At 42.6% G+C, this 11,377-nt stretch overlaps 2 protein-coding genes across 2 annotated transcripts; one reads left to right on the top strand and one right to left on the bottom strand.

The window, feature by feature from the left end:
* LOC8057322 (rho GTPase-activating protein 2) lies at nucleotides 3,783–7,156 on the top strand. The gene is made up of 5 exons (XM_002461831.2): nucleotides 3,783–4,236; nucleotides 4,371–4,491; nucleotides 4,596–4,715; nucleotides 5,930–6,160; nucleotides 6,262–7,156. Exons 1-5 carry the CDS (start codon nucleotides 3,881–3,883, stop codon nucleotides 6,898–6,900), a joined length of 1,467 nt encoding a protein of 488 aa, XP_002461876.1. The 5' UTR covers nucleotides 3,783–3,880; the 3' UTR covers nucleotides 6,901–7,156.
* Nucleotides 8,342–9,292, bottom strand: LOC8057913 (rapid alkalinization factor). Its single transcript, XM_002459695.2, has one exon. The coding sequence runs from the start codon at nucleotides 9,003–9,005 to the stop codon at nucleotides 8,622–8,624; it is 384 nt and encodes a 127-aa protein (XP_002459740.1). The 5' UTR covers nucleotides 9,006–9,292; the 3' UTR covers nucleotides 8,342–8,621.

Here is an 11,377-nt window from a genome sequence, read left to right as displayed (position 1 = left end):
TCTCTTAGGCCTTGTTTAGTTCCAATTTTTTTATTTTGGGTACTGTAGTACTTTCGTTTTTATTTGGCAATTATTGTCCAATCATGGACTAACTACGCTCAAAAGGTTCATCTCGCGATTTACAGGCAAACTGTGCAATAAGTTTTTATTTTCGTCTATATTTAATGCTCCATGCATGTGCCGCAAGATTCGATGTGACGAAAAATCTTGAAAAGTTTTTGGTCTTTGAGGTAAACTAAACAAGGCCTCACTTCCATGTGTTAAAATGATTGTGGGTTGCTTCCATAAAGAATAATATTTATAAGCTTCTTTGGTGGGCATTGTTGTGATATCCAAAATTTTTATTTTTTCTAGATTCCTCGTCACATCAAATCTTACGGCACATACATTAAAACATTAAATGTAGATAAAAAATAACTAATTACACAATTTGTCTATAATTTGCAAGACGAATTTTTTGAGCTTAGTTAGTCCATAATTGGTCAATATTTGTTAAATGCAAACGGAAATGCTACTATGTTTATTTTGCAAAAACTTTTGCAACTTTAAACAAGGCCTAAAAGGTGAACACATATTGGACTGTAGCACTGCACTACTGCTAGTAGCAAACCGCGGAGTACTACCTGCTGAGCTGAAAATGCTCCGACGATGGAAGATGGACTGTAGTATGCGATCGTGGCAATAGCTGTTGTTGCGCACACGTGCCGAGACTTTCGTGAAAATGCTCACAAACTGTGCAGGAGACCTTTGGGTTTCCCTCTCGAGAGATTCGAAACCGCTGCAACCGCGGTCGCGCCGCGCGCCCGAACCGGCAGCCGGCCTGCCGCCTGCACGCCACGCGAATGTGGTCGGGCCAGCCGGGGTACTGGTCCCCCGTGGCAGACCGGCAGATCGCCGGCAAGGCACGGTCCGGTCCATCTCGCGTTGCTCGTGTTGGTTGACGAATATGCAAGTGAAAAAAAAAAGCTCACGAAGTTCTTGTGATTAGCTTTATTGAAGTCTTAAAAGCAGAGAGGTTTATCATTAGGTTTGCTTTCACATACAGTGCAGGCTAACTCACGATGAAAAATAATATTTACTGTTTTATCACGACTGAAAAATATTTTTAAATGACTGACAGATTTGATAGATAAACTCAAACAAACAGGCTGAAGTTCGGATACAATCTAAGTCAAAATGATATTTTCCTATCCAGATTTGGTAGATAAACTCAAACAAACATACTAAAATCCAGATGTCAGAATGATATTTTCCTATCGTGTATCTTAGGCACTGTTGGGAGGAGAGGAACAAAAAAAGAAATGTATAAAATCAGAAAAGAATAGAAATGAGATTGGAAAATAGAAGAATAGAAAATAGAGAAAAAAGACGAAAAGTGGTGTTTAAAACGCAGGAATCTATGAGATATATATATAGGAATAAAAAATATAGAAGTGATTGACTAATATTATTATTTCTAATATTAGTTTTTTTTATAAATGAGCCTTTTATTAAATTCTCATTACATCAAAATGATACAAAGCCTTAAATATGTACTTTCGGTCTCTATCTAACAAAGAGGCACATAGCCACAAACATAAAAGGCGATCGGCACATTCTATTGTCCTTCACTCCATCGCGTATGTCGTTGATTATGGTGTTGTTATAAGCGTTGCGTACTCTTTGTAACCTTTTTTTAGTTATAATTTATAATACCACTCAATATATTAAGATCGGGAATCCCCAGATCTCTTAGGCATAAGTCATAGTTTTTCCCAATTACTTATCGAAATCTCTCAACCGCAAGTTATAGTTCGTTTTATCGAACACATCAACACATAAAATGTTTAACGGTGCCCCTAAATCACAACTTACCAAGTTAAGATTGTGCTTGAAATTCTCCAACTGTTGAACTATTAGAGCTCTTGTGAAACCATCTACCACTTGATCTCCTAAAGCACAAAGTTATTTCCCAATAATTCTCTCTCTCTTCCTCCCTCTCTCTCTCTCTCTAATAAAATGGTAGTCTCTCTGATAAAATGGATTGGATGACAAAGACTTTGCACTAATAGCATCACACCATATTTGAACCGGCGAAGGGCTATGAACTTGTAATTCATATACCAATGTTTGTACCCGTACATAATTTCTTCAATAGCATGGCTATAGCTTTATACTATGCTTCAGTCGTCTTGGATAAAATAGCCTGCTTTTGAGTTGTCTAAGAAATAATATTAGTTTACTTGATTGATCTTATGTTTCTATTTCTAATTTTATCAAATTGAATTGGACGGGGTTAGGTGCACACAACAAGGTTTTTGTGAAACAAAAAATATTTTGGTTCACTTTGTTTGATGTTGTTGTGTTTTTTGTTTCTAATTTTGTTTGTACCCGTACATAATTTCTTCAATAGCATGGCTATAGCTTTATACTATGCTTCAGTCGTCTTGGATAAAATAGCCTGCTTTTGAGTTGTCTAAGAAATAATATTAGTTTACTTGATTGATCTTATGTTTCTATTTCTAATTTTATCAAATTGAATTGGACGGGGTTAGGTGCACACAACAAGGTTTTTGTGAAACAAAAAATATTTTGGTTCACTTTGTTTGATGTTGTTGTGTTTTTTGTTTCTAATTTTGTCAATACTATACTACATATTTGTAAAAATACCAAAATTCACATTCAGACTAGAAAAAATCTATGGGATTTAATTTTGTGCTTAGTTTGGAGACATAGTGGATGGGACGGTCCCACCACAATTTTTAGGGGTGAGATGATCTTGTTTCATGTTTAGTTGAGATGGATTTAATGTTGATATTTCGTGTTTCGCTTGGCAGAAAAGTCATGGCTGAAAGTACTGTTCTTTAATTTGTTATGAGATAAAAACATTGTTCAATGTGTGGCAGATTCAGTAGATAATCTCAAGCGAACAGGGTCGTCTGACTCGTGGAACCCACCTATTAGCTTCTTTCTTCTTTCCTTTCTTCTACATTTCCTCGTTGTTTCTTCTTCCTCCCATTTGCTTGCGCCTGCACTCTACATGGAGGGTTGTACCAGCACTCAGTGCCTCCTACAATTGGCACTCACCCCTTTGTTCATGCTGCGATACTCTTAGCTTCTTCGCTCCTCCACCCTCACCTCTGTGGCTAGGGCTTGCCCCCTCCACCCTCTCGCCTTCACGAGCAAAGCCTGTCACTCCATCCTCCTATCTGCATCGACAGCCGACACCTGCACCTCCACTCTCACATCAGTTCATGTGGTTACACGCCTGCTCCATCGCAGCGCGCACGATAGATGGGAACAAAGGTGAACCCGTTCACTTGTTTCGAAGGGACGAGGTCGTCTCGAATCATCAAGCAACATTCTCCTCCAAGATTGACTCTATTTGCTTGCAAAAGTCGGATCTACCCATCTTGTTCATCGTCATCCCTTAAGTCAAACACATGAAATATGTTTCGATCACAATAACAATTTTTCTAAAATGAAACGGTCCCTTTATGTTTGTTATTAGACTAATCTTTGGAAATAATTTATCAAGTAAAACTCCTTATCTCCTCGCCAAAAAAGAGAGAGGCAGAATAAAACTCCTTATCTTCATAAGGTCCCTGGAGGCAGTTTTCTTGTGATATGGTAAAGATCAAGGTACCCAGGTGCAAAAACTTGCCGGACATTTGAATTTCACATGGCCGTTGGAGCTGGAGCTCCCTCTCGTCTGGGCCCGGGCCCCCACGAGCTTTACCAATTCAAAATCGCGGGTCGCAACCGCAACGACACAAAGCCAAAAGCATCATCCCCTGACTGTCCGCGTTTAAAAGGCCACCGCTTTCCCCAAATCGAGGTTGCCTGCCGTCACTCACCTCGGCTCAGCTCAGCCCAGCCCAGCTGCTCCCCCACGACCCCCATGGTTGAGGTGATGATGGTGCCCAGCTCCAACGGCTGCGGCGAGGGTGGTGGCGGTGCGGGAAGCGAGGGGAAGGGGGAGGACGGGCAGCAGGGGCAGCAGCAGCAGCAGCAGCAGGGGCAGCAGGGACAGGGGCAGGTGCTGGCGCTGGTGCTGGCCGCGCTCCGCAAGTCGGTGGTGCTGCCGTGCCAGATGGCGGACGCCGACGACCCAGCGGGGGCGGCCTGGGGGATGGAGATCGGCTGGCCCACCGACGTCCGCCACGTCGCGCACGTCACCTTCGACCGCCTCCACGGATTCCTCGGCCTCCCCGTCGAGTTCGAGCTCGAGATCCCCGGCCAGGTCCCCAGCGCCAGGTCGGTTCGGGTCTGGGAACCCCAGCTCTGCTCTCTCTAGTCTCTACTCCTGTGCCCTGTCCCCAGCTGATGCTGATGCCTGGAGGCTCTGTCCCGAGCCCGATTATTGATGTTCTATTTTTGAATTCGTGCAGCGCCAGCGTGTTCGGGGTATCGCCGGAGTCGATGCAGTGCGGCTACGATGACAAGGGGAACTCGGTGCCCAAGATCCTTCTGCTCATGCAAGAGAGGCTGTACGCGCAGGATGGGCTCAGGGTAGGAATATTTCGGTTGTTGAAGCCATTCAGTTTGGGGATTTGGAAGTTCCGACTTCCGAGAGCAGTCGAATTCAACCATTTAAATTACTTTTGCAATTTCAGGCAGAGGGGATCTTCCGGATCACCCCGGAGAACAGCCAGGAGGAGCATGTTAGGGAGCAGCTCAACAGCGGCATCGTGCCTGACGACATCGACGTGCACTGCCTTGCTAGTTTGATCAAGGTATTTGGCAATGCCATGTTAGTGTGGCTGAGCAATTACGTAGCTGAGAACTGATGCACTAGCTAAATTCTATCAATTATTTGAATTAGCATGTAAATCAAACAATTAATGGTCACCAGTAGAGATTTACCCTAGGAATTAGCAATCACTTGTGCCTTACTACTCTCATACTTCTCTTAAAAAGGAACACTGAACAAAAGCTGACTGATAATGCTTAGTGGTCTAGGATCAAGTAGCAAATAGTATTAATCTCAAAGAATGATCATTCAAGCATTTTTCTAGTTCAAGAAGTTAGCTACTTTCACTCGTGGCTTTTCAGCCACGAACATGAGTCATTGACACAATATAGGCCATACTTCTTCAGTCCTGTTAGTCTTCAATTAGAAAGAGCCAAACTGAATTCGTTAGGTGTTAGTACTGAAATTTGTCTCCTGAAATGATATTGTATTACAAATGCACGCTACTTTTAAAATATTTGATCAAAGATTTCAAATACTGTATGAGCTGCTGTTGATTTTTTGTTTCATTGAAAAATATTTATTCTAAAAGCTTTCAGAACTTCACTTAGCATGTTGTGATTAAGTGGTAGACCACGCCCCCAATTGAAATTGGATACATGTTGTTGAGTGTATCAAGATTCATATGGCACATGAGATCCTCTACATATTGTGAGCTCCACTAATGGAGTGTAGTAGTGCAGATTGCATGTTAGGTATGAACTGAGATGCTATAACCCTTAAGTTAACTGTTAACCTTTGATTGTTCAGAATTTCAGAAGATGAAGTTTGGGTTCTTCAGAGATAATTTATGCTTGTTATCGGAATAGAAATGGATTTGATGTGTCATTCTTGGCAGTTTAGTTCAACCGTGTACATCAAGATTCACGGTCCAAAGAACTTTTGTTTGCATATTTTTTTCCTCTTTTTTTTCCATTGCAACTGCCTTTTTTTAAAACAAAAAATAATAAACAATACATGTCTCTATGGTAGTAATTTTAATACATTTGATTGTGTCATTAGAACATGGCACTGTAGTAAATGCTGAACCATGAATAGAGCAATGTCATTGAATCTCCTTTAGGGCACTCACAATGCAAGACTCTATCTTTTTTGTTTTATTTAGACTCTAAGTCCACATTGTTCGAGGTAATAAATAACTTTAGATTCTATGATATAGTCTGATCTTTTACATTATGCAATGTCCATATGAATCAGGCATGGTTCAGAGAACTCCCTGAGGGTGTGCTTGACAGGCTCTCGCCTGAGCAAGTCCTTCACTGCAACACAGAGGAGCAATGCATTGAGCTCGTAAAGCTTCTTCCAGCAACCCAGGCTGCACTTCTTCATTGGGTCGTTGAGCTCATGGCTGATGTTGTTGAGGAAGAGGAGTCAAATAAGATGAATGCAAGAAATGTTGCCATGGTTTTTGCACCGAATATGACACAGGTATTTCCTTCTTGTCAAGTCCTCTAACACATGAACCTTGTTTGCTGACATGACACATGTGCTAAGTGCTAACAAGAAAACTGAATTGTACCTCCTATCAGATGTCCGATCCTCTGACAGCTCTGATGCATGCTGTTCAAGTCATGAACTTGCTCAAAACCTTGATTCTCAAAACACTTCGGGAACGCGAGGATGATGATGCAGGAGCCTATTCGTCATTTTCATCTTCGTCGTCTTTATCTGATGAACTTGATGAGGAGGATGGCCATGACCAACAGGATGGTGAAAATGACAGTGGCAGTGAGAACTATAATTGCAGTGCTAACGAAAGACCAAAAGATATTGACAAGGCTACTGCGCTAAGAGTAGACAATGAGCAGCTAATTGGTGTGTCCAGGAGGCACACATCAACTGATTGTCATTTGCCTTACGTTAGATTCAGTAATGACAATGAAGACGTACTATCACTGGATGATATTGAGGAATGCTTCTTAAGAAGACTAGAATGGAAATCAGTGAGGGGAAGTGTTGATGAAGGCGACAGCAGAAACTCTCCTCCCTCAGAGAAAGAGGCGGAGTGGCTTAGCTCCTCTGAGAACACAATTGGCGAAGAAAGAGGCAGAACAAGCAATGCCACTGATGCAAGTATCAATGAGCTGACGCAAACAGAAATCAGAATTGAAATGGCGAGTGCAGAGGTAAGAAATGCTGCAAAAGGGGAGCTCATTCTTTGCTCGTAAGCAAATCCTCACAACGGCGCAGATTTCAGTTTGGTTATCATCTTTGTAAGGGTATGTGAAGTTGTGTAAGCCAATCATTCTTGGCATTCCTTCAGTTCTTGTAAAATTCTTTGCACGCTCTACTGCATTAGCTGCGTAGTTGAGTAATTGTGTTGTTTAATCGAAGCTGAAACAACCAGTTTCTAGCTAGTTGGACCTCTGTAATCAGCTGAACTCTTGCAACTGGAAGCATGTGAAACTAGATTTGCTCGTATAATGTGTTTCTTGAGTCTGACCATATACATCTCTTTTTTCTGATGACCTTTTTTTTTTCTGAAACGTCTTTCTTTCTGATGTTTTTGTTGAAACTTAAATTGGCACAGCTAGATTTGCACTTAAAACCAGAACCAAATTATTCTTCAGTCCCTGCACATTATGAATGAGCGGTGGAAATATCAACAGTTCATGATTGCATATGGACGATGCAACATTTTGTTTTTCTACCGGAAACCATGGGGCAAAACCGCAAAAGCCTCAGTGAAATTGTTTTTTATAAATAGAAAAGAGTTTACAGCTACTCTGCTGACAAGCAATGAACAGGTCATTTATTCCCTCGATAAACAAACAGCAAATCCACATGGAGCCCAGAATGATGAAAGATGCCGCGTCACGACTCACAACGCCGCAGGACACGGCACTTATTCCTCTCACCCACCGTCCAAAAACGAATCTAATCCACCCAAGGAAATACTCGTAATATATAGTATTTGGGAAATAAAATGGTTCCATACTTTCAGTTCATCGCCGATCTCTCAGCAGAGTCCACAGAAATCGCAAGGATGGCATGGCAGATGCTTACGGTTTTTTTTTTCCCTAAAAAAACTAGTAGATGCTTGTGATTTTATTTTATTTATTTATTTTGAAAGAAACAGCAGGGAAGATCCCTACTTCTTTTTTTTTTTGCTTTTTATATTAATATGTACAGAAAAAAAATCAGAATCTGAGAATGTATGAAACTGGTCTCACGGAGCTGGACTAGATGACGATACTGTGTCAAATGCAATGGCTCCGATCAAGAGACCAGCAGCACCAAATCAATGAGGAAGTAGTAACAAACACGCGACGCAACGTGGGTATCACTATCGTCTGATCCAGCCTGCAAGAACTAGTATTAAATTAAACAAAGAAAATGGGGTAGTGCCGTACATGTTTAGCGAGTAGTAGAAAACTACGGGGGAGATTCGATCATTCAAAACAAGGACAGATGATGTTCTTCCTCCTTCCATGGTGGTGGTGGTGGTGGTGTGCTGGGGGCGGAGCACTCCATTCCTGCAAGCAATGCAGGTGAGGTGGAAGAGAAGAGAGAGAAGGGAGCCAGGAGTGGCACTCGAGACCTGATGATCATTCCATTTCATGGCAGACCAAGACCAGGCTGCAAGCAGCAAAGGAAATTCTGAATCTGTTTTACGGAGGAGGTAACAATCAAATCAAATCAAATCAAATCCAAAGAAGAGGACATGCGCCGAGAACAAACCAATCAAGCAATGCTGCAAAGAACAAGAGTATACTCCTCCTATGTCTGATTTGATAAGCACTGTATTAAGCAGGCATAGCTCATACGGGCAGGGCAGGAAATCCATCTCCCTCCCCTTAAACTTTACAACAAATTGTCAAATTCCATAGCTCTAGTACTTGTAAACGGGCACGGCAGCAGCAGCGGCGGCGGATCCGGCGCGTGAGCGTCAGCCGCGGCAGCGGGTGATGCGGGAGCAGCCGCGGTGGTAGGGGTTGGCCTGCGCGCCGGGGCGGCAGTTGTAGTAGCTGGCGCCGCGGCGGGAGCAGGGCACGTTGCCCCGCTGCAGCGCGCGGTAGCTGATGTACCCGCCGCCGTAGAGCGCGCGGCGGTGGGAGTCGGCGGACGCCCCCGCCAGGTCCAGGTCCAGGGGCTCCGGATCCTCGGCCAGGCACTCGCCCACCGTGCCGCCGCGGCACTCCTCCCTCCGGCCCGCGGAGGAGAGGAAGCTGCCCAGGTCCAGGTCCAGGTCCAGGTGGCTCCCGCCGGCGGCCGACGCGGACGCCGCCGTCACGGCCAGGAGGAGGAGGAGGGCCAGCGCGAGCTTAGCCATGGCGACGAATGCAGGCGCGGGCGGCGGTGTGGAAGTGGAAAGCGCGTTGGGGAGCGGGGGAGAGGAGGGAGGGGGAGGCGGAGAGCCCGTGAGCTGTCTTGGCGTGTTGTGGTGATGCGATGCGAGCCCTGCCTGCCCTTGTTGTTGTTGTTGTGCTCGTGAAAGGAAGGAGAGGGGGGAGGCGCAGCCGCGCAGGCGCAGAGAGAGAGAGAGAGAGAGAGAGAGAGATAAAAGGAAGGACGGAGAAGCGTGTCGACTCTGGACGCGCCGAGGGGAGGGAGCGGACGGACGCGGTGTGCGGCAGGCGGCGGCGGCACAACTGGGCACAGCTCATCGCCAAGTGCCAGACTGCTAGTCAAAGGAGGGTGGCGGGTGATGAGTAATTGCAGTGCTAACGAGAGACGTGCACAATGAACAACTAATCGGTGTGGTCCAGGAGGTCAGAGGTCACACAACCACCAACGGTCATCTGCCTTGCGTTAGATACAGTAACGACGACGGTCCCTCCGTTTCTAGATAACCGTCCTTCTCGTTTCTTCAAAAATAACTTTAATAACTAATTATATATAAAATAGTATTAATATTTATAATACATAATTAATAGTATTTTCTTTTGACAAAGACATAATTAATAGTATTAGATTGATGATAAAATTTGCTGTTGGATATACCAAATGATGACTCTTTGCTAGTGAATACCTATTTTTGAACGATTTTGTTCTTGATAATTGGTTGGTAAACACTATGCCTAACAAAATACTTTTATAAAAATAGATATAAAATCATATAAGTGCCCTAAAATTATACCATAAAATCTTCTAGACTCTGCATGGTAAGAACAACATGGTAAAATATTGTTTTGCACTGAAAATGACTATTTTGTCTCTCTTCATAAATAAACAAAGTTAATCATGGTTAATTTGTTCATGTATTTGTAGGGCACTAAAAATCTTGAAATAATTATAGATTGCGTACATCACCAAATCATGACTATGCTAAAAATATCAGCTCAAAATAATAAAGTTTCATGTATCATTAAAGCTTGACAAGAGATAAATCAGTAATTCAGTTATGCTAAATATATCATTATGAATTTTATTATTTTGAGCTGCTATTTTTAGCATAGTCATGATTTGGTGATGTACATATTATATGATTTTTGTAAGATTTTTAGTGTCCTATAGATGAACAAAATAACCATGGTTAACTTTGTTTATTTATGAAGATAGACAAAATAATCATTTTCAGTGTAAAACAATATTTATTGTATGATTCTCATCATATAGAGTCTAGATGATTTTATAGTATAATTTTGGGACACTTATATGATTTTATATCTATTTTATAAAAGTTAGGCACGGTGTCCACTAACCAATTTGTCAAGAACTAGAGTGTCTTTCAGAAATCCCTCGAAAATATGTATCCATCAGCAAAGAGCCATCACTTTTTTTTTTTGCGAAGACAAAGAGCCATCACTTGACATGTCCAATAGCAAATTTTACCTAGATTGATTGTTGAATCTATTTTTATAATAAATTTAGTTGGAGATACAAATGTTACACATAATTCTATAAATCTAATCAAACTTATAGCATGAAAAATATTATTATTTAGGGACTGAAAGGAGTATCGAGGGATGCTTCTTCACCAGGCCTGAGTGGAAATCGGTACGGGTAAGTGTGGATGAAGACGACACTAGAAATTCTCCTACCTCGGAGAAAGAGGCAGAGCCAGCAATGCCACACTGATGTAGTGAAGTTGGTATATCAATAAGCTGAAGCAAACGGGATTACAGAATTGATGAAAGATGAGTGCAGAGGTAGGAAGTTGCTGTGAACTCTAGCTAGATAGCAATTTAGGGTGTGTTTTGTTGGTCTGTGATTTTTGGAAAAGCTACTGTGAGCTTTGAGCTTTTGAAAAGCTGCTGTGGGATGTGGGCTTTGAGAAACCCAAAAGTCATTTCGTTGGTCACTCGTGGCTTTTAGAAAAAAAAACTGAACGGATCCCACTACGAGAAAAGCTGCTTTTGGGCAAAAGCACTTGTGGCTTTTGGGTCCTTTGGTTGGCTTTTGGCTTTTACAAAAGCAAAAGCAGGTTCAAAAGCCCAACCAAAGGGACCCTCAGAATATATCCGTTTGAGTTTTGTTTTTCTTTTACAATAAATCAATAAATAGTACTTTATCATGGCTTGTCATCTGAACAGACAGGTGAATCAGCAAGAACGCAGGGAAAGGGTAAGAACACGGCAGGTTCGTTCCTGTAGGAGGGGGAAGCAGTTCACCCGTCACGCCCTCTTCTTCCCTTGCCCACTCCACCTTGTAAATTGCTGGTCGATACACATCCACAACTGCCACGCACTTGGGCCAAGCCCA

Source organism: Sorghum bicolor, chromosome 2, assembly GCF_000003195.3.
Source record: "Sorghum bicolor cultivar BTx623 chromosome 2, Sorghum_bicolor_NCBIv3, whole genome shotgun sequence".
NCBI classification, from domain to species: domain Eukaryota; kingdom Viridiplantae; phylum Streptophyta; class Magnoliopsida; order Poales; family Poaceae; genus Sorghum; species Sorghum bicolor.
The sequence above is the reverse complement of the archived record's forward strand: the minus strand, read 5'-3'. Positions and strand labels throughout refer to the sequence as shown.